The sequence below is a fragment of the Pimephales promelas genome, chromosome 20 (assembly GCF_988280905.1).
Source record: "Pimephales promelas chromosome 20, fPimPro1.hap1.1, whole genome shotgun sequence".
Taxonomy (NCBI): Eukaryota; Metazoa; Chordata; class Actinopteri; order Cypriniformes; family Leuciscidae; genus Pimephales; species Pimephales promelas.
Window position 1 is genome coordinate 10,178,321 of NC_142788.1, and position 24,440 is coordinate 10,202,760.

At 37.2% G+C, this 24,440-nt stretch overlaps 2 protein-coding genes across 3 annotated transcripts in view; both read left to right on the forward strand.

Moving 5' to 3' along the window:
* The window catches only part of mybpha (myosin binding protein Ha), a 37,363-nt gene extending 25,745 nt beyond the window's left edge, over positions 1–11,618 (forward strand). For both annotated transcript variants that reach the window (XM_039689837.2, XM_039689838.2), the window contains exons 11-14: positions 5,479–5,665; positions 5,890–5,938; positions 11,048–11,096; positions 11,345–11,618. In XM_039689837.2, the coding sequence (XP_039545771.2) occupies positions 5,479–5,665; positions 5,890–5,924 (222 nt within the window). In that variant the 3' untranslated portion in view covers positions 5,925–5,938; positions 11,048–11,096; positions 11,345–11,618. The remainder of the gene's footprint in view (positions 1–5,478; positions 5,666–5,889; positions 5,939–11,047; positions 11,097–11,344) is intronic.
* Positions 11,619–17,373: 5,755 nt separating this feature from the next.
* The window catches only part of LOC120491856 (Fc receptor-like protein 5), a 64,351-nt gene continuing 57,284 nt past the window's right edge, over positions 17,374–24,440 (forward strand). Inside the window, exons 1-5 of the mRNA XM_089124597.1 lie at positions 17,374–17,398; positions 19,162–19,416; positions 22,155–22,409; positions 22,998–23,282; positions 23,430–23,681. Of these exons, the coding sequence (XP_088980723.1) occupies positions 17,374–17,398; positions 19,162–19,416; positions 22,155–22,409; positions 22,998–23,282; positions 23,430–23,681 (1,072 nt within the window). The remainder of the gene's footprint in view (positions 17,399–19,161; positions 19,417–22,154; positions 22,410–22,997; positions 23,283–23,429; positions 23,682–24,440) is intronic.

Sequence of the window (24,440 nt, forward strand, 5' to 3'; positions counted from 1 at the left end):
CATGACTTTTCTGTTGCTGTTAGTTCTTTTTAAATTAGGAATAAGTTGGATAGACCTAATATAGGCTACCATGAAATGAAAAATACAAATACAGGGTGTGCATAAATAAATAACTTGATTAGGCTACCTAAAATAAATAAACCAGTAAAAAAAAAAAAAACCCAAAAAAACCATCTGGTTATAACTGTGAATTAACATCCAAAGATGTTATCATATAATTTGAAAACTGCTTCTGTAAATATTATGATGAATCCTTTAATTTTATTAGGTAAATTTCATATTCATAAGAGTAAAATTAATAATTCTAAACCTTGTTTGAAGTTTTTTTTTTTTTTGGTCTGATTTTCAGTTGTATATTGAGTCTCTCTATCGATAAAAAATGTAGTTATACAATTGTATTTACTAAAGAATATTGAAGCTAATTGAAAGTGAATCAATGTGTATGCTATTTTCTTTCTTTAAGTAGTACAAATTACTGGTTTCTAGCTTTCTCTTAAATCATTATATTATACATAATAGATAGTCCTTTTCCCCTTTTTATTTTATTTTTTCAATTCTGTCCTATTTTTATTTTTTCTTATTTATTTATAGTGAAATTATTATTTGTTGATTGTTATCTTTTTGGATATCATGCTATTGTTGTAATTGTTGTGCATTATGTGTAATGTAAAAAAAAACAAAAAAACACTGTGAGCCTGATCTATTTCTACCAGAGACATTCCTAGAATGAGGTATATCTTTCAGAAAAATGTTACCTGGGGTGAAACTCCCCTACCCTTATTTGCATGTGTATAGCTCACAGCATTTTCATTTACATGTCAAAGCCTCCTCTAGATTTAGGAAAAGGGGGGTCATGGGGGGACAACTGGCAAGCAAGGCCTACGTCAATTTCCGGCAATTCACGGCAGTTTTGGGTGTTGCCTGTAAATTGCCGTGTGCAGTCGTAAACCTGAACTTCCACGACAATCTACAGTGCCGCTTACTGACGAAAATCCCACTTTTCATGCAGTGAGTGATGCGGCCTGCTGTCTATTTTGTGCTAACAAAGTTCCAGAGATGTCCAGGGTCTCTTGGGAATGTTGGATTTAGAAATGTAAAACCGTCAAAGCCATGATAGAACATAGCATGTTCAAGAACACAGTCATGGCTTCCTCAGTAGAATGGGTAACATGCTCCAAACAATACACTTTTCCAAAGTTTACTTTATTAAGAAGAGAGAAACACAAAGTAAATCAAGTAAAGACCCTAGTGATCAAATGTGTTTTGAGAGACATTTTAAACGGGCAGAAAGTCAATTGCTCAGGTTGTCAGGAAGAGGACTGGATGTTACAAATGCATGAACAAGTTTCTCATTGTCAGAAGGGGAGAGAATGTCACATAGTCAAGGATTAGTGAATTTTATATAAAGACTGTGACATTCAAAAACCCTTCCTCCACATTTTCATGATCTGGCTCAATTTCTTTTTGGCACCAAACCAGTTCCAGAGTGTCTCAAGTTTTTTGAATGAAGTTGGAAACCTAAAACCGTGAATGCCACTGGAGAACATCACGATGTAAGGAATAATTGACGATAGGCTGTTTAATTATTCGAAAATGCACACCCGAGGTGGTAATGCGGTCACGACGCGAAGCGGAGTGGCCGCTACACCTCGGGTGTGCATCAATTTTCGGATAATTCAACGGCCTGAAGTCAATTATTTCGCTTATACTACAGTTACCACACCTCAAAACATTGTTCAGATAATTCATATCAAGACGTTTGTCATTAAAATGCTCTTGTATGTAGGACTAATTTCTTACGCATCTAATCCCATGCCTCCGTTGCTAATTCCAAAACGTCATTTTAGAGTTAGTAACGGAGGTTTGAGCCACTGATAGCAGACTAATGATGGGGGAAACACTTACGACTCGCTGAAATATTCGAAGACCGACTGTTTCCATTGACTGTAGCAGGTCTTAAACATCAACTGTGGACACAGACTGAACGTGCTGAACAGGTGTTTGGGCATGATCAGTCAGAAGTATCAAATTATATTCATAACTGGCCTTAGTAGGCCTAAGTGTGTCCCCGCTATGCAGTTATTAATGCAGTTATTAGAGAGAGAGAGAGATGTTGAAATAATGAGACAGAAAAGCATGTGTGTCAATATTATTTATTTATTTATTAAATTCGTTTTAATTAATTTGTTCAGACAGTAGAAAACCCAATAAATGAAACACACAAGGCCCTTTTGAAACACACAAGGCCCTTTTAACAAGTAGGTCTATCAATAATTATTTATTTGTTATAATATCTGGAATAATTACGAAAATCCGTGCAGCAGGACTATACATTTATTTATATAGCCTATTCAGTTTAATTTTCTATTTAGCCTATTATAGATAGGACATACTTTATTTATTCAAATTAAACTGTATGTTTCAATTGATTGTGAAGTTAGACATCGAAAATTGCAGATCAAGCGCATGGGGCTGCATGTTTTTTTGTTTGTTTTTCTTGTTATAAATTGTATCCTGTTTTCCGTTATGACAGTTAACTACGCGCAGTGATATGGAACTGTAATGCGGCCAAACCTGCCTGAAACTACTTCAGCTGTGCGTTTTCCCTGAAAATAATTGCACACACCTTAGAACGTTTCAACCAATCAGAATCAAGCATTCAACAGCCCTGTAGTATAAGTCAAATTTTCCACCATCGTTGTGAAACTGTGCCTATCCATCATTTTTATCCGGGAACAGTTGGCACGGTTAAACTTGCTTTTTTTTCAATTTGGTGCTATAAAATCACAGTGTGATAATGTACAGTAACTAAACATTGGAGGAAGAACCCAGATAGCAAACTGACATTGAATCAACGTGGAAATATGACATAGAAACAACGTTGATCTGACCAACCCGGTCTCATCCCAAGACGTCATATAACTGACGTTTTGGGACGTCTTTTGACCATACGTCAATATTCGCCTTTTTAGGGCCCCCTTAAACGTCGGTAGATGAGGTTATGGGATCCTAACTCTACCCCATACCTAAACCTAACCCTAAACCTAACCCGTCACCTAACTGACGTTAAAGGTAAAGCGTCAGTTGTATGACGGCCCGGGATCGCCATCTACCGACGTTTAAGCGGGGCCCTAAAAAGGCGGATATTGACGTATGGTCAAAATACGTCCCAAAACGTCAGTTGTATGACTTTTTGGGATGAGACTGTGTTAATCTGACATTGTTTTGCTCATCGAATTAACGTTGAACCAACGTCAGACGCGTCATTCTTTCAAAACTAACGGAAAATCAACTTCAAATCAACGTGTTGTTTCAACGTTATGAAAGCAAACCAACTTTCGATTTTCATTTAGCTTTGAAGAATGCCGCGTCTGACGTTGGTTCAACGTTAATTCGATGAGCAAAATCAACGTTGTTTCAATGTCATGAGAGACGTCGTTTCCACGTTGATTCAATGTCAGTTTGCTGTCTGGGAAAGCTCATGTACTGGAAATGCACTTGGAACCGTTCCTCACCTTGCTCTGAACTATTTGGCCCAGTGGACAAACATGGTAACTGCTTCCTTTTGGATAGTTATGTTAGCTTCTTCCTCCCATTGGAAATTGTTTTCATAAGGCAAAGGAATGATGCTCATTCTCCAGATGTATTAATTAATCTTGGACAGTCTTATATCATTGAGCCCTTAATACTGCCAGTTTGTGAAAGTCAGCCAGTTGATTAAACAGCATAGTCTTTAAAGAACACATGCTACATTTTTGTGAATATATAAGATCAGCACAATATAATCAGATGTTTGATTAAGATCCATGCTACAATCTGTTGTGCAGTGACATATCTGCAATATCTGTTTTTGACTTCCATAGGTCCTCAAAAAGCATAGCTAACGATTATAGCTTCAGCTTGGCTACTATAACTCCTTCATTATTTCCTGCAAAGCTTTAGCATCAGCCTGAATGAGGATGAACTAGCATTCAACTGCTAAAAGTGATTTTACTTAGACAAGTTTCACTTGAGTTAGCATGTTTAACATGTTTAATTCGTGATGGAGTGTACGCTAATTAAGACCTCATCTCAATCTTCCCTAAAACACCTTTGTTTAGCCATTCTGTGCTAGCTTGATTTCTAGCATGTCTAGCATGTTTAGACAAGTTAAACATTAGCATGGCATTAAACATTGCCATTCTGTGCTAGCTTGATGTCTGGAAAAAAAAATGTAGCATCTTGTGGACACAATTTGTGTGTGGAACCAATGGTAGACGGTATCTCTTTTCTGGAAAGTTACAAATTGAGCAGTGGGACATCAGTTAGCATGCTAATGTTATAGTACATGCCAACAGAATGCTGAAATGCCTCTGTAAATCTGACCCATGCGGTGCAGCCGATGAACCACGAGGGGGCAGATATTCAGGGACTGAGACGTGTGACATTTTATATAACGACCATGACACCTCTAAGTGTGTGTGAGAGATAAAATTAATGACGTTAGGGAAGCATTAGCACTGGAGTTGGGTTATACAGCTTCAGTTACATCAGTTCACAGCATTGCTGCGGGTCTAATAAATGCCTCTCAGTTTCATCCATGTATTAATTACACCTTATTAAAATTGATTTTGTTTAATTGCAAGAGTGTTTAAACGGTACTGTGTTAATATACATGTAAAGTTTCCTGGATGGATTCCAGTTATCGAGATATATCACCCAGCTTTTGCCTATGCTCCCCTGTCTGCCATACACAGAACCTGGTTTTGTTCATTAAATGTTCTTATCTGCCTTCCCAGACAGCAAACTGACATTGAATCAATGTGGAAACGACGTCTCTCATGACATTGAAACAACGTTGATTTTGCTCATCGAATTAACGTTTAACCAACGTCAGACGCGGCATTCTTCAAAGCTAAATGAAAATCGAAAATTGTTTTGCTTTCATAACGTTGAAACAACACGTTGATTTCAAGTTGATTTTCCGTTAGTTTTGAAAGAATGACGCGTCTGACGTTGGTTCAACGTTAATTCGATGAGCAAAACAATGTCAGATCAACGTTGTTTCGATGTCATATTTCCACGTTGATTCAATGTCAGTTTGCTATCTGGGTTAGCTTTAGCTTAGCTTACCATATGCAGTTTTAATAAAGTTGCATTAACGCAACCTTCCATCATTTTTACTCTTCAAAGTGTACAAGTTGCAGGTGTTTATTATAATTAGTTTACTGTTAGGCCCATTAAATAATAATAAGGATAAACATTATTTAAAATGTATATAATTATCTAACAACTGACTAATTAAAAATGAACCTCAAAACATAACATGCTAAATGGGGGATATCTATATCTAGCATAAATAAAAATGTCAGAACGTCGTCTCTCGGTTGCTGAATGTAGAGCAACAACGTAGACAGTAACATTGCAACGTGCCACAGACGTTGGTACAACCGGGTTGTTTTACTACATCAGTTGAAATGACATGGATTTTGTTTGCAGCCTAAGATCGAGTGGCTGAAGAATCAGATGCTCATAGGGGATGATCCCAAATACAGGCAGATCAACAACCAGGGAGTGTGCTCGCTCGAAATCCGCAAACCATCCAGTTTTGATGGCGGGGTCTACACTTGCAGGGCCAAGAATTCCCTTGGTGAGGCCACAGTTGCCTGTAGGCTGGAGGTCAAACGTAAGTACAGGATCGTTTGCTCTGTGCCTGACACGCTAATATGACACAAGTTGCATTTTCAGCTGATTATAGTGACATTGATCCTTTAAGGTGTTTATCCGGGAAAGGAATGGCAAGCGATCATTTTTTGTGCTGACTTTTTTAAAGCACGTATAATGAGTGGCTGTGAGTACTGGATGGGCACAGAGATATTTTGATGACAGTTTGCTTTTCTCATTTACCAGAGGTGACCATCCAAGAAGAAAAAGATAGGAAATAAGATGATGTGCACAGGTCAGTAAATAAAAAACATGGTTTAGATTGAAATACATAATCACAATTAATCTCATAAACGTTTTTTGTTTTAAATTTGTGTATGTTATTATTTTTTATGTAGTATATGTGTGTGTCTGTGTGTAAATAAATGTCAGCGTGTATATTTTTATATATGACTACATTAATAATAGTAACATAGTACAAAAATAATTATGAAAAACATTGATCCGTAAAACAACACCTACTTGTTTTGTCCTCCATGGACGTGCAGATTACTCAAATATCTCTGAAAAGCTGATGCGCATCAAAAGTATGTCTGTTATGTTGTAACTTGGTTTTTAAAGGGTCTGTAAATCCTTTTGAATGCACACTATGCCTCCAGGAATGGTTTGCTGTTTCACCACTCAGCTCTTTGAAAGACATTCAGCATCAGGTTTAACCCTTATGCTGCATTAGGGACATTTTTGGTCTTTTGCAGTTTAATTTCTTTGACCATTTTGGCTGTTTTAATGCAAATGGTATGAAATTTGGCAAAATTGTGACTTTTTGGATACATGTAAAAAATGTGATCCCATTTTGCAAAATATGTATAACACACACTGTGTAGATCAAATAGTAACACTCAGCACCACAAAGACCAAAAATGGCCCATTGAAACCCATTAAAACGTTGTTTAAATCTGAGGCTGTCAATAATACATGAAACATGATTTTTGCACAAACATCCTTTCATTTTGAAGCAAAAGCATTATATTTGCATTATATAGTGTATTCCACCAGATGACGTCACTACATATTTATTCCCTATGGGTGGAAATGCACCTTATTTTAGGCAATAAGCAATGTTTAATAGGTGGCCATTTTTGGTCTCTAACGCGCTAAGTGGGATTTTTTGCAAAGTGGGACTGTGATAATCCAAATCTAAAGTTTTCTCTTTGCATTTAGTTTATTGAAAATAATTGAATTTTTGTGTTTTTTCCTCTTATACAAATCGATGGTTTCGCAAACAAAACTGGTAATTAAAGGGTTAAAATCCTGAAATTGAATACATTTTTGGTAGTTATGATGAGGACTGATGCTGTTTAAAAGATTTAACTTGGTAAAAGTGGAAAATAATAATAATATATAATATTTTAGGCAATGTTTAATATGTGGCCATTTTTGGTCCTTAATGCACTCAACGGTGTTAAAAATCTAATGCAGCACAAGGGTTAAATGAAAGTTGACTTATTATTATTATTAAATTAGTTTTAAACTTGGTTCATTTGCATCATGGAAATATCAAAATCTAATGTTTGGGGAACCCAAATTGGCCGCAAAAAAACCCTACGAAAGATTATTGTAGGCATCTGTACGCTTTGTGCGTCTAGCATCCCTATTAGAGAGTCTCTGACGTGTGCTGGCAGCTGTTCCCCGCTGTGAGACTCCCATACATGGAGGAGCCTGCAAACTGTGCGAATGCAGCCGCTTCAGCTCAAAGAGGCCAGAGTGACTGTTAGCGGTTGTGTGGGCTAAAAATGAAACTGTGGCCTGGCAGAAAGCAGAGAACGGAAAAAAAAAGCACAGCACCAATGACTTCTGACAGTTGCCACACACTGCCGGACAGACCTCAAGTTGACACCTCATGTTTGGTTCCCAAGCACTGAAAGATTAGTTTGTTGAATGCACAAGCAACACCTAAAACCTAGGAACTGTAAGAGTTACGAAGAAAAAGAACACGTTTATACCATCTTTTTAATGCAACAAGAAACGTTTACCCTCTTAAAGGCACCATCAAATCCAAATTGACAATTCACAATTGTGGAATATTGCAGTTTCTATTACAAATGATTTGTCCATGTATATCCTAATTTATTTTCTTTTATCATGTGTAATCTTTAATCAAAGTAACTTCCCCTCCCTCCTGTAGCGACATCTCTTATCTTCTCTGATGAAGTGTTTACAAGTGCGAGGGCGGGACTCCACCAATTGCAAACTCCCACCCTACATTTTTTCTTTTTCTAGAAGCCATTTAACTCGTCATATATTTCACAATATGGGATAAAAGAGTATAACTAAGTTCCATGCCAATTTTAAAGAGCTTGCTGATGTATTTCATCAGTGGCGTTTAACGCATTCACTCCTACTTGCTACTTTGGGGGGTTGAATTTGTATATATAATATATACATTTTTCAATGTTAGCCTTTTTAAAAGGCATCTGAAAGAATAAAATAAATGCAATTAAGTGTTCTTGATATCATTGAAATATACACTCACCTAAAGGATTTTCAGGAACACCATACTAATACTGTGTTTGACCCACTTTCGCCTTCAGAACTGCCTTAATTCTACATGGCATTGATTCAACAAGGTGCTGAAAGCATTCTTTAGAAATGTTGGCCCATATTGATAGGATAGCATCTTGCAGTTGATGGAGATTTGTGGGATGCACATCCAGGACACAAAGCTCCCGTTCCACCACATCCCAAAGATGCTCTATTGGGTTGAGATCTGGTGACTGTGGGCCATTTTAGTACAGTCAACTCATTGTCATGTTCAAGTAGCCATTAGTGAATCAAGGGATGGACATGGTCAGAAACAATACTCAGGTAGGCCGTGGCATTTAAATGATGCCCAATTAGCACCAAGGAGCCTAAAGTGTGCCAAGAAAACATCCCCCACACCATCACACCACCACCAGCAGCCTGCACAGTGGTAACAAGGCATGATGGATCCATGTTATCATTCTCTTTACAAAAATCGAAATCGAGACTCATCAGACCAGGCAACATTTTGGTGAGCAAATTGTTGCCTCTTTTTCCTATTTGTAGTGGAGATGAGTTGTACCCGGTGTCATTGGTGTAGTCTAGTTTATTGTAGTGAGTATACTGTGATATACCAGCAGCCCCGCCCGCCGCCACCACCACCCATTTGCGAAAAATTTTCAAAACTTGTGTGATATTCCTTTAAAGTTCTGTCTTAATAGATTTGATTTTTATTATTTTATAAATTACATTTTACTATGCAATTTCTTTCATAATTCCATTGAGTTACTTTATTTATCACTATAAACTGTTATTTAAAAAATTAAAAATTAAAATTAAAAAAATTTAAAATTAAAGACATTTGAGCTTCTGTGTGTTTTAATAAACTAATAATATTATTAGGCCTACTTGACTACTTGAAGTAGGCCTATACTCTACTGTGCAATAGTAATATATTTCTTTTAAACTTTGATTTTGACAGGTTGCATGAAGCAGGGGCGTCACTAGGATTTTGATCATCACTTAGGATTTTTTCTAAAAAAAAAAAAAAAAAAGGTGACACTTTAGTTTAGGATCTAGACAGGGCTTTATAATCACAGATGTCCTAAATTTGAGGTTGGTGCTTCATTTTTTTTTTGATTTCTCTGATGTGCATTTCAAGACGTTTGAAGACCAAAAAAAGAATAAGAAATAGCTTTAAAACCATGTCAGTGGGCACTAAATTCTCTTCCCCTTCGAAGGCTGAGCTTTTTTAATGTAATAAAGGCTACAATTTTTATTATATTCTCAATATGTACACATTCGTTATTACTCTTGTGGCTAAAATGATGAAAAGGTCTTTGTTAATGTTTCTTGTCCCCTCGCAATGACAGTAAACTATTAAATTGCATGAGCCACGTTACTATTTATTTCACTTCAAAATGGCGAAATTAGACAAAACTATAGCCTATTAGTTTGCCTGATTATTTTTTGTCATTCGTTTAACATTTATGACCTAAAAAATGTAAATATGAAATGTTAAGTTTAGCCACTTACATCTTTTCTCGCACTTGCCAGTAAACTGAAGCGTCGAGTCGCTCTGCTGAAATTCGCGCTCAGCAGCGTCTTTGAAATAAAGCCCGCCTACTTTAATTTGATTTGTCATCTCAAATATTCTGACATTGACGAGCAGTGACAGACCAATGAGGCTCAGATGAACACGAACACACACACACACACTACACACACCCTGTCCTCTGTTTTTGACGTGCTCTCTGCTTGCGGCTCGCGCGCTGAATCTGATTATAACAGAACTTAAGGGAACATGAAATTCTGTCGCCTTACGTTTAGGGGGGAAATTTATTTCACAAAACGATGTTGTTACAAATCCTCACGCTTTTTAAAGTGGGCATACGGAGATCTTTGACATTTCCTAGTGGGTATACGCAAATCCTTGACATTTTCTAGTGGGTATACGGCGTATACCTGCGTATCACGTAGACTACACTACTGCCCGGTGTGGTCTTCTGCTGTTGTAGCCCATCCGCCTCAAGGTTGTGCGTGTTGTGGTTTCACAAATGCTTTGCTGCATACCTCGGTTGTAACGAGTGGTTATTTCAGTCAAAGTTGCTCTTCTATCAGCTTGAATCAGTCGACCCATTCTCCTCTGACCTCTAGCATCAACAAGACATTTTCACCCACAGGACTGCCGCATACTGGATGTTTTTCCCTTTTCACACCATTCTTTGTAAACCCTAGAAATGGTTGTGCATGAAAATCCCAGTAACTGAGCAGATTGTGAAATACTCAGACCGGCCCGTCTGGCACCGCAACAACCATGCCACGCTCAAAATTATTTAAATCACCTTTCTTTCCCATTCTGACATTCAGTTTGGAGTTCAGGAGATTGTCTTGACCAGGACCACAGTATATATATATATACACATGGCCATTTTTCCAAAATTGTGGTCAGTGAAAATACTGAGTGGCTAGTAACTTTGGAAAACCACAATCCACAGTGCCTGTGTTACAGTTTGTCTTAGTTATCATGGACTTTCAGTTTGACTTGTACCCAAGATTTACCCTCACGTTCATTCTGTCTGGTCACGTTCACATTTACTCTGTGTTGTTACCTTTTATTAACCTTGTGGATATTTTATAAAAAAAAAAAAAAACTTGTGTTAGAACCATCTTCGTCTGTTTACCTATACCTTACTGACTATAGCAAAGTTACACAAAATTTAGCTTAAAATTCCCAGCATTGCCAAAATTTGTAACTATAACTGAAATATCAACTTTATTTTCCAATGCTAGTTAAATTACTGTGGGTAGCTACTTTTGACTTTGAGAAAAGGAGAAATACTTGTTAGTAATGATGTGAACATCATTGTTTTTTTTTTTGCAGCTCTCATGTTAAGGAGCAGCAGGACATTATATACTATAGAATAACAATGGTGAGCAAAGCTACAATAACTCTACACTATTTATACAATATACAAATACTAGTCTTCCTGTATTATATATCGAATAGAATAAGAAATAACCTTATTTGAATGCAAGTCTATCAATATGTAATATGTCTCAGTGACCGTCAGTACTGTTGCAGTCCCACACATATTCAGTGCATTTGCTGTAGTTTAACAGATGCATTCTGGGGAATGGAGTCTGACACACTTTATTCTCTTTTTTTTTCCTGTTGTAGATGTTTACAGTGGTGCAGGAGGATGAGCTGAAGTGTGCACAATAATAGAGGCTCAGACTCACTTCTGTGATTCATTCTTTCAACAAAATACAAAAAACATTGGATAGATTCCTGTTTGGCTTAAAAGCTACAACCAGTTAGTGCAGGCATAAATACGAATGTTTAGTTTTATATTTCTTGCATGTATTTCAAGTGTCACTTTAGATGTCTGAACCTGTTTATTCATGATGAAATCCCTTGTAATTGAGAGTGTTTCCAATAAAATAATAAACCCCGCAATATCTTATTGCAATATTAAATACTAATCTTTAAATTATAATTAAAACATATTGTGTTTTTTTATTCTTATTGGATTAAGTGCTGCAGAGAACAAATAAAAAAAATCCTATTGTTTTTGAAATGATATGTCAAATTGTACTTAAAGGTCTCAGGTTTGCACCGGATGCTGTTGCCATTTGTCTGTTTCTGATAAACTAGACGGATGATTGATTTAGAAACAGATGAAGGGTTTTAAATATATGACTTGTGGTCTTATTTGCTAGGTCAAAGATTGTGCATAGGTTAAATAAAGCTTTAACTGGAACACTCTGCAAATACAAACCGATGAAACCAGTTTCTAACAAAAGTGTGCTTTTTAAACTGTTGCTGATGTTATGTGATATCATAAACATTATAAACTATTACTCTGCCCCCAATTACAAAAATGGTGAAGCATTAGCTCTGCTTATAATTGCAAGGCCGGTTCTACGGGGGTAGAAGCTGGAGGGATGTTGAAAACTCCTGAGGAACATAGGTGAGTAAGCTATATATATATATATATATACATTTATTCATTTAGCTGACACTTTTATCTAAAGCGACTTACAATTTCTATAATATGTCAGAGGTTGCACGCCTCTGGAGCAACTAGACGTTAAGTGTCTTGCTCAGGGACACATTGGTGTCTCACAGTGGATTCGAACCCGGGTCTATATATATATCTGATTGGGTAGACGTGTTGATAGCTGATTGATGACAGCAGGTTTGAATGACATGGTGATTGGATAGATCGTTTGTACGTGTTCCTCCTGAACTTTATTCATATAACAACATGTGTTTTTGCAGCAGTGAGCAATGTAGCCAATCACAGCAATAGTTGCTGATCTCTTGAATGCAATAGCTTAGCTTCGTGAAGACTTTCAGAGATGAATGGAGAGTGTCAATAATGCAGCAGTGCAGACCGAAGTCATTTCCAATTCAGGCAGCTTGTGAAAAATGTGGTGAATCTCTTTTAGGTGAAATCCTTGTGGGAAACGAATTCCTCTCGCCAAATTTCCGATTGCAGGATTCTTTGTGAGATGACGCGGTTTGCCTGCTGAATTTCAATTAGCTCCTGAGAATAGCGATACAGTAACTGCTGATAATAGTGAAGGAGCTTATATATGTAGGCTAGACAGTGATAGGCCTCATATGCACCAGAGAAACGTGGGCGCCGAACTTCCGTTTTTGCAGTCGCTCTGTATATTCCTAGGTTTATAGGTAGATGTGGATCAGAGAGTCAGCTGATGTGAGCTTGAATGACCTGCCAGAACTGATGCTATGCTTGTAATTTAGTTTTGTATGTAATAGAAAGAAGGTTGAGGCCTGTAACACAGGCTGGGGTCCACCTCTACCTTCCCTCACCCCAGCTGAGGAGCTAACACTGTCCCTTAATAAAGGGCGACATGTGGTCGACGTTGATTCCCGGGGGCAATTCGTCGGACTCGGCTACACAAGTGGCTTAGTAAAATGCAGGTGTGTACTATATTAAAACTTAGGATTTATTGATGTTTTCACTGTTTTTATCAGTGTCTCTAATCTCTAAAATCATCAACACTGTTTGCCACCATTTAATAAGGCATTTGAATGCATTTTACGGTCATTGTTTCACTTGTGCATTATACATGCTTATTTTATTTTACTGCATAATATGCTGTATACTGTAATCTTATTTCTAGTGCTCTTAGATGTTCCTATTGTCTGTCTTTTAGTTTTTTTGTTTGAGAATATACACTAAAATTGGTTTAATTGTCTTCAGGTTTCTGTTTGCTAGACCAAGCATCCTTAATTATTTGTACTGTGGATGGGGATGAAGAGACCACCTTTGCTGTGACAGAAATCACAAAAATGCAAGGAGCCCCATAGAGGTATGATTCATACAATGCATCCCCCCCTTTTAAACATGCGAGAATAAAAAAAATGTAATTTTGCAGAATATGGCTGGGGAGTCCATTTACCTCCATTCACCTCCATGCAGAATCTCTGCAGTGTAAGAAATGTTCCGCAGTTTTCTTTCCTCATTTAAATATTTGGTCTGTGTTTGTATTACAATCGTGTTGAACCATCAACCATGTTTAAATATTTTGTCGTTCTAGTTGCCTGCCAAACTAAAGAGCTGTATAAGGTCCATCTTCAAAGGCTGATTAGAAAAAGTGACATGGAGATGGACCTTATACAGCTTCAAATGGAGGAGAAAAGGCAAGCAGATGCAATGTCACTCGCCCTCGCTGGACTGACCCGCGCAGGCACTGAAATACAGCCTTCAGGATCCCTATGGACCATTAATTAGAGGGATTTAATGGTTTAAACACCCAAAGATTTAGCGCCCAAAAATCTATTGTTACCCGCACGTCGATGCTATGGACTGACTTTCTGTTAATTCTTTTAATAGGAATGTGGGTTCCATCAATGCACTCAATTATTTTATTTTAGATAGAGAGTCCATAAAAGCAACGGGACAAAATATTTCAAGAACGTTTTTGAGGAATTAGGTGATTTAGATTTGTCTTGGCACAGCTACTAGAAGCTCAGTTTGAGCCTGTGCAGTCGCTCAGACATCAGACAGGAAGTGCAATAATCAAGCTTCAGTCTTCTCCGTTGAAATCAATGGGGTCGCTCTGTCCATTTCTTTTACTAGCCGTTTCTCAAAACCAAGTATACGCAAAGTTCGGACTTGCGTCCTTGTTAGTTCAGACTTGCCAAGTACGACTCAGGAGAACGAACTCCCGAGGCCGAGAGGACGCAAGTCCGGTTCTTCTGCAAATGGAACAGAGCGTACTTGATCGTGTCACTCAGCACGCTCTGGCTACTCCGATTATCTATTTATATATGTTTTAGGTTACACAGTCTCATCCCAAAAAGTCATATAACTGACGTCTTGGGGCGTATTTTGACCATACGTCAATATCCGCCTTTTTAGGGCCCCCTTAAACGTCGGTAGATGGCGATCCCGGGCCGTGGTCAAAAGACATCCCAAAACGTCAGTTATATGACGTCTTGGGATGAGACCGGGTTGTTTTAGGCAACAATAAAACCAAATATGCTACAACTCTGCCTCTTTTCGTCAAAAATAAAACGGAATTTGTTATGAAACACCACTTTGCCTCTTTACTTAAAAAAAAAAAAAAAAAAAAAAAAAAATCTTAAACATATTTGGCCATTTGGTTCAGGCATATATTGATTATTTTCACTCCATATATTAATAACAAAATGAACATGATCTTTTTGTTTCCAATTTAAAAATATGAAACATTTTTGATTTTTATTGACATTTAACAAACAAAGACAGAGTTCATTTTATTTTATTGTTCATACAGCCTAGTGAAGATCATGTAAAAAAATGAAATAAATGAATAAAAATATTTATTTATAATAACACAATAAAACGATTTTATTTTTATTTTTTTGCCATGGAACAAACTAGTTAAATGAGACGAGACCAAAGATAGACTTTTACACAAGACGAATTATACGTCAAGTTTATCCACTAGACGAAACATCTGTGCCAGCGGCAAACGTCTGAAGCACTAGCCGAGAATAAGCTGTTCCAGTCGGGGTTGATGAGCGCTGGGCGCCGGTGAAGGCTTGCATGTCAAAGTTCCGAAAATGTCAGATACATTTTTTAAATAGGTGCTAGCTAAATAAACCACAGATTTGCGATTTAAACAACCACATTCTCGCCTGAAACACTCTTTCATGACACATTTCATGAAAATTACATTTCATGACACAATAACAGTAGTATTTTGATATTAAGCGGGTTTTCTCCTCTCCCATTGACGCTTGCTGGTTGACGCGAGATGCATTCTGGGATACCTGGCTATCTCAAGTCCGCACAAGTCACCTCTCGATGCATCCTCGGTAAACGGGGCGGATCAAGAACACATCCGGGGATTTGAAGTGGACTTGGCTAGATGTGAACTTTGAATTGGAACAGTGCTTGGGCAGTGACTGATGACGTTTTCTCAAGTCCACAAGAACATAAGTGCAGACAAGAAACGGCTACTGTCTATGGGAATACCCCCCAGGTTATCTCAGAAGGTGCGTTACATTGGATCATAAGTGGACTTCACAGGGTATTTCACCATCTTAAGTGAGATTCCAATTCGAAGGGAACGAACATGTTCAGTTCGAAGGGCACTGCAAACGGCATAGGGAATAAGGGAACATCGATACATCACTTCACAGGAAGTCAGTGAAGTCCACTTCAACTGATATACCGTGTTCAGGGAGTAGGGAGCAGTGAACACTGCGTAGGAACCCTGTCGAATGGAACGCACCTATTGAGCTAACAATGAACAGGAAATCAGTAGGAAGTTGTGGAATGTCTTGTGCTCTCTGTTTCCCTCTGCTGGACAGACCTAAGTGTGAAAATTATTTAAACTTTCCTCCAGTCCTTCCCCTCTATCTGTTGATGATGTGTACACGTTTTAAAAGGGTACTCTTTAGGCTCCTCAGGTTTAAACTAAATGTATTTCATTGCTATAAATGTTTGTTGTGATATTTGTGTGATACCGTTTGAATGCATGTCATAATACAGCAGGGCTATGGAGGAAAAAGGGAAGTTCAGATAACACTGCATTCATCAATATTTTTTGAACAATAGCAGCCACAATACTTAAAACAGAAACCAGAACAATAACAGAACTTCGGAATTTGTAAGTATGAATAATTTAAAAATATAATATAAAATTTAATTGGCCACAGGAACATTCTAGAGGTTAAAAATACCTCCATGACATTTGGTCAGCTTTCTTCTGCAGGTGAAATGGTTGTAGATGAGACGTCATGATTTCCTGACACTTTTCTTGTTGCAGAGACTCACGCAAGATCTGTATTCACTGAGGCTTACTTTGACTGCAGATGCAAATGGAAACCTTTAAAATCATCATTTTGACAGGTAGGGTGCCTTTATTAAAATAATTGGTAACACTTTACAATAAGGGTGCACTAATAAGCATTAATTCATCCTTAACTAATGCACAGATAATACTGAATTAATGTGTAAGTAATTATTATCTAAGCTATTCATTAATGATTACCACATTAGGAACTAATTAAGAGTCTGTAAGGTTAATGTATTAGTTCATACATGAATTGTTTTAAATTAAATGTGTAATTGTGGATTAATTACATAATAACTCGTTTTTTTAACTAATAGTGTTAATTAATATGTTAATTACCAGAATGAGCCAAAGCCTTGTATTTCAACTTCCAGATAATATGAAAGGTACACTAATATGCATTAATACATGATTAATTACTTAATTGTTAGTGCAAATTCATGTGCAAATTACTACAATCCCTAAATGACTAGTTAATAATGATGTGCCCCATCAAGTAAAGTCACGACATAATGATACCTTTGCAAATCATTAGCTAATGATTAATTAAAGCAGACAACTGGAAATTGAAGTGCATAGCTTTGCCTAATTGTGGTAATTAACACATTAATTTACACTATTAGTTAAGAAAATATGTTATTAAGGAATTAATACACAATGACACATTGAATTAATAGCAATTCATGTATTACTTAATCTATTAATCATACAGATGCTTTATTAGTTGCTGATGCAGTAATCGTTAATTAATGGTTTAGTTCTTCATTAGTTATACATTAACTCATGATTATCTGTGTATTAGTTAAGCATGAATTAATGCATATTAGTGCACCCGTATTGTAAAGTGTTTTTTTACCAAATAATAATTACCAAATAATTATATTGGAAATGAACGCTCAGAAGAAGAAAAAAAGTTAGAAAAGCTCGGGCAGTTCTCTTTCAAAAGGTACACCTTTGTACCTAAATAGTGTATAGTACCTCAAAAATACAAATTGGTACCAAAAGTGTACATGGTACAACCTAAATGGTACATATTTTAATTTTAATTTTTTAAAAAGGGGGGGGGGGGGGTAAATAGGAAATCACTATACTGTAACCCATATTTTCTCTTTATATCATAGTGGCAGTCTGTGTGCAAAAGGGCACTGCAGGTACGATTTTTTAAAATTGTTTATTCAATATGTGATTTTTGGTTTGTTTACTTTTAATTAGGGCCGTGCAAAAATTAATTGCGATTAATCACATCCAAAATAAAAGTCTGTGTTTACATAATATATTTGTGTGTGCTGTATATAATTATTTTGTATATATAAATACACACACATGCATGTATGTACATATTTAAGAAAATGTGTTATTCATATATAAAATATTTATATTTATATAATATAGATTATGTATTTATAAATATATACAGAATTTAAGCGCAAATAATTCTTAAATATATACATGCATGCATAGGTATTTATATATACAAAATAATTATATACAGCACACACAAATATATAATGTAAACACAGACTTTTATTTTGGATGCGATTAATCGCAATTAACTTTTGCACAGCCCTACTTTTAATGTAAAAGTTTAATATACTTTTAACTTATAATGACTATTTTTTTAACTGTAAGTTATACATTAAATAGTGTTGGTATTTAGCCACTCTAACCTAAGGATTATTCTGTTTGACAGGTAAGGTTCGGGTTGCAAAGTTACTTGTCAATAAAATGTCTGTTGGAGGAGCATCAAAATAAAGTGTTAGCAGATATATACCGTCTACTAATACGCATCGCAATAGGGCAGGCAAGAAAGGCAATTGCCTGGGGTCAGGCGTTTTGAGGGCCCCCCTGAGGGCTGATCATTTAAACTATAAGAAATGTTAATATAAAGACGCAGCAACATCTCTGCATCCCCCGGCTCTCTCTATACTAAGGTTATGCTCTTAGCACATCACCACAGCTGCCTTTTTTGCATCTGGCGCATCGCTTACTCACGGTAGGTAAAAAAAAAGCATGATTTGATAAACATGAAGAGGGCTGCTCGCTCTAATGTTTACCTATATAAATGTTTTATTATTATTATTATTAGGCACATTATTAAGACCGCTTACTGCATGACATGGCGGCACCAGAGCAATCACTGGCATTTTTTTTTCCTATCAACAGTGGAAACAACTTAAAATACTCTATTATTTATGGTTATACAGACAAGAATACATTATTTAATTATAAAACATCTTCTTCAAGCTACTTTTATTTGTGTAAACTCACAATAAGGAGAAAATGTGCTTTTGTAAAATAAAGAAAACTAACAGGGCACGCTTTCTGCCTTCTCGGTCTCCGTGAAGTGGAGCTCGTCTCAAAAATGAACCAAAGCACAGCCTATGCCTGCCTCACAGACATGATAAATATATCTATACAAAGCTTGAAACATAACACCCTTTGATTATGTACAGTATGAAAGGTGCATCCACTTGCTGATGGCGAAGAGTTCAATTTATATTTTAAGCTGTTTTTCATTTCTGTGTATCGGTGTTCATGTCAGCTATGCAGTTTCCTGTCTTCTCTTCTTGGCAGCGGCCTGACACAAATTACAGAAAATTACAAGCAAATGCAAATCAAGGCCACTATTGTTTGGGGAGAGTGTATTATGTTGTATTCTACCCCTGTGATTCTTAGATAACACACCAAAACCAGACATCAGAAAAGATCAGTGGTTTGAGCCCTTCTACACTGGGGAGAAAATCGAGCTTGATTGTAACATGCCTGGTGATGGATGGAAGTATGACTGGTATAAAGGCTCAAAACACTTGATCAGAGATCCAACCTTCACCATCAACTCAGCATCTCCCTCTGACACTGGTGTCTATCACTGCACAGCAAAGAGAGGAGACTTCTCAGTGAATAGTGAGACTCTACAAGTGCGAGTTGAAGGTGAGTCCTCAATGTAACTCTTTATAGTAATTTCTGTTGTGGAATATTCTTCCCATTGTTGATTTATTGAGTTAAAGGAAAACTCCACCGTTTTTTAAAATATGGCTTATTCACATTCTTTCCTACATTTAGATATGTGTGCAAATGAATTTTTGTCTCAGTGCATGCATTGTTTTAGTCTGACAGCGTCGGCGCTAGCTTAGCTTAGCACAATGAATGGATTCCCTTGTTGCCAGCTAGCATGTCCCGAGTAAAAGTGATTAAAAAAAATAAACAAACCCACGTAATTACTTCTTGTGGCCTGCGTATTCACAACGAGTACAAATAGCGACGCAGATTAACACTAGGCGATTTCCTAGGCAGATATTGACTTGGGACTATATTAGGGGGAAGCACAGGCGAAGCACTGCTGCTAAGGCGAATCACTGCTACTTGGGCGCAGAGACGTCACGCAACACATGAAATCCCACGACTTCCATAAACATACCGGTGTTCAGCGCGTAAAAAAAAAAAAAAAAAAAAACTCACAAAAAAACAGAAGAAGAACAAGTCTTCGCTTTAGGAGTATTTATTTTGAGAAGTTACAGCAAACATGGTAATTACCTGCATAGCAAAAGGTTGTGAGAACAAGCAAAGAACTACACGAATGTAATGTTTTACAGAAACTGAGAAATAAATGGCTAGCTGCTCTGGAGATCTGTAGCCTACATCAACGCCACACGACAAAATAAAACATTTTTGTTTGCGAAGAGCATTTTGCACCGGAGGACTAACGTTACCCTTGAAAAAATGGAATATGTGCCCAGAAAGACGGTAAAGTTACTACGTCTGAAAGATACGGCCGTCCCATCTAATTTCAAAGCGCAGGCAGAACAAAGTAAGTTCTTTTATTACTCTCTTCCTTATGTTTATCGGTGTCTTTATTCTGTTGTAAGATCGATGCTGAGAAGCTTTATCTAGACTACGAACGTCATGTTGAATTCTACCTGTTTAACATGAACAACCTGTCATCATTATAACTTACCTATATCCATTTGGTCCATTCGGCGTGGCGCGTTTTTTCCAGTTCACCTTATCACACCGGATAAAAAAAAAAAAAAAAAAAAAAAACGAGTACTGCAGGATGGATCAGGGTCAGTGCCGTGAAATCCCCAGTAACGTTAGCTGTGACACAACTGCGGGCACGCTCATCGGCACCACTCGCCACAGCACAGACACTCTATTTCAGTTGGCATAGGTTGGCACATTCACACCACCAGTTCGTGTTGGCCCTCATCCTCACGTCCTCAGGCTGTTGAGCGATCGCAACATCCTCCTCCTCTCGGTCTATTTCTAAAGCACGCAGCTCCTCTTCTGAAAACTCTGGTTCAAATAGGTAGCCTAACGTTATGGCTCTGGCTCTTGACTGTCTGAGATGTCACCCTCTTCGTCTCTCACAAAATCAGACATGTTCATCGCCAGTCATGTACTGTAAGGAAAATAGTCAGGTAGCTACTATTCAAGCCGGTGTGTTTACGGAAGTCGTGGGATTTCATGTGTTGAGTGACGTCTCTGCGCCCCAGTAGCAGTGCTTCGCCTGTGCTTCCCCCTAATATAGTCCCAAGTCAATATCTGCCTAGGAAATCGCCTAGTGTTAATCTGCGTCGCTATTTGTACTCGTTGTGAATACGCAGGGAACAAGAAGTAACTACGTGGGTTTGTTTATTTTTTTTAATCACTTTTACTCAGGACATGCTAGCTGGCAACAAAGGAATCCATTCATTGTGCTAAGCTAAGCTAGCGCCGACGCTGTCAAACTAAAACAATGCATGCACTGAGACAAAAATGCATTTGCACACTTATCTAAATGTAGGAAAGAATGTGAATAAGCCATATTTCAAAAAACGGTGGAGTTTTCCTTTAACAATGCCTTAGTAAAGCTCCCAGGAAATTTTGAAATTCAGACCTTTACCTTGCACACAATATAAGCCAGTCACTTTGGAAATATCTGCCAAATGTAAAAGAAATGACATGGAATCAAGAGAGTTCAATATCTATTTTAGACTAAACAATTTTATAACCAATAAACTTGGCATCTGGCTATAAATATAATTTTCATTCACTCTTCCATGTCAATTGTACATTACTGTTGCTGTTTTTTATTTGCTCCTGTGCAGAGCCATCTCGACCCAAACTGTCAATAGAGTCTGATTGGAAAACATTTTACCCAAGTGAAAAAGTGATTCTGAAGTGTTCAATCAATTCAAACGAATGGGACTATGAATGGTTTAAAAACAGAGATCAGCTTTCACGAAACAAGGAAATTTCCTTTTCTGGAAACACACTTACAATCAGCTCAGCAAAAGCGAGTCATTCAGGACCGTATTTCTGCAGAGGAAAACATCGTGAGAGACCGTTAGTGACTACAAGAAGAACAGAAGCTTTGCAACTTCGTATTTATGGTAAAACAACTTACGACGTTGATTAATAGATATTAATGAAATTGACCGGCATCCAAAAGAGCGCAATGAAGAAGCTGTTTATATTTTAAGCTGTTTTCACTTGCATTGGCTTGTATCAGTCTTCATGTAAGCTATGCAGTTTCCTGTCCACTCTTCTTGAGAGTGGCCAGACACTATTAGCAGAATGAGTCAGTTAATTTAGTCTTGAATTATAAATAATAGCAAGCATATGCAACCCAAAGCATTTATAGTTTGAAGAGAGTTCATCATTACTAATTCTACCCCTGTGATTCTTAGATAACACACCAAAACCAGGCATCAGAAAAGATCAGTGGTTTGATTCCTTCTACACTGGGGAGAAAATCCAGCTTGGTTGTAACATGCCTGGTGATGGATGGAAGTATGACTGGTACAAAGGCTCAAAACACTTGATCAGAGATCCAACCTTCACCATCAACTCAGCATCTCCCTCTGACACTGGTGACTATCACTGCACAGCAAAGAGAGGAGACTTCCCAGTGAATAGTGAGACTCTACAAGTGCGAGTTGAAGGTGAGTCCTCGATGTAACTCTTTATAGTAATTTCTGTTGTGGAATATTCTTCTCATTGTTGATTCATTGATTTAACAATGCCTCAGTAGAGTTCCCAGGAAATGAATAAACTGATGAAATGATGATCTTTACCTTACACACAATGTAAATTGCCATTTGGAAACATCTGCCAAATATGTAAAAGAAATGACATGGTCATGGAATCAAGAGATTTGGGCATCTGGCTATAAATAACACAGTCTCATCCCAAGACGTCATATAACATCTGTTTTAGGGTACCCTTTAACGTCAGTTACGTGACGATCCTGGGACGTCATACAACTGACGCTTTACCTTTAATGTCAGTTAGGTGACGGGGTAGGTTTAGGTCTGGGGTAGGGTTAGGATCTGATAACGTCATCTAACCGACGTTTAAGGGTACCCTAAAACGGCGGATGTTGACGTATGGTCAAAAGACGTCCCAAGACGTCAGTTATATGATGTTTTGGGATGAGACTGTGCTGCTATAAATATACATTTCATTCACTTTTCCAACTCAATTGTTCATTACTGTTGTTGTTGTTTTTTTTTATTGTTTTGTCTGTGTAGACCTGCCAAAACCAAAACTGTCAATAGAGTCTGAATGGAAAACATTTTACCCAAATGAAAAAGTGATTCTGAAGTGTTCAATCAATTCAAATGAATGGGACTATGAATGGTTTAGAAACAGAGATCAGCTTTCAGGTGATGATGACATTTCCTTTTCTGGAAACACACTCTCAATCAGCTCAGCAAAAGCAAGTCATTCAGGACAGTATTCCTGCAGAGGAAAACATCGTGAGAGAATGTTAGTGACTACAAGAACAACAGAAGATTTGGAACTTCATATTTATGGTAAAACTACTTGTGATATTCTATAATTAATAGATATGAATGACATTAACAAGCACTCAAAAAAAAAAAAAAAGCCAGACACTTAGCTGTGTGATTCAATTAATTTATTTCAACTATTAGTTTTTATTCTACCCCTGCGATTCTTAGATAACACACCAAAACCAGACATAATAAAAGATCAGTTTGATTTCTTCTACACTGGGGAGAAAATCCAGCTTGGTTGTAACATGCCTGGTGATGGATGGAAGTATGACTGGTATAAAGGCTCAAAACACTTGATCAAACAGCCAATCTTTACTATCAACTCAGTATCTCCCTCTGACACTGGTGACTATCACTGCACAGCAAAGAGAGGAGACTTCCCAGTGGATAGTGAGACTCTACAAGTGCGAGTTGAAGGTGAGTCCTCAATGTAACTCTTTATAGTAATTTCTGTTGTGGAATATTCTTCCCATTGTTGATTTATTGAGTTAACAATGCCTTAGTAAAGGTCCCAGGAAATGAATAAATTGATGACATTCTGATCTTTACCTTACACACAATGCAAGTCACTTTGGAAACATCTGCCAAATATGTAAAAGAAATGACATGGAATCAAGAGATTTGGGCATCTGGCTATAAATATCATTTTCATTCACTTCCAAGTCAATTGTTCATTACTGTTGTTGTTTTTTTTTTATTTTTTTTTTTATTTTTTATGTAGACCTGCCTAAACCACAACTGTCAATAGAGTCTAAATGGAAAACGTTTTACCCAAATGAAAAAGTGATTCTGAAGTGTTCAATCAATTCAAATGAATGGGCCTATGAATGGTTTAGAAACAGAGATCAGCTTTCAGGTGATGATGACATTTCCTTTTCTGGAAACACACTCTCAATCAGCTCAGCAAAAGCGAGTCATTCAGGACATTATACTTGCAGAGGAAAACATCTGAAGAGAACGTCAGTGATTACAAGACAGGCAGAAGCTTTGCAACTTCGTATTCATGGTAAAACTTCTTGATGTCTATAATTAATAGATTAATGAAATGAACACTAAAAAGGGTTCAGTGAAGAAACCAGACACTTTTAGTAAAATAATTAAATTAATTTAGTCTCAAATTATAGATAGTTACAAGCACATGCAAATCAAGGCCGCTATTGTTTGGGGAGAGTCTAT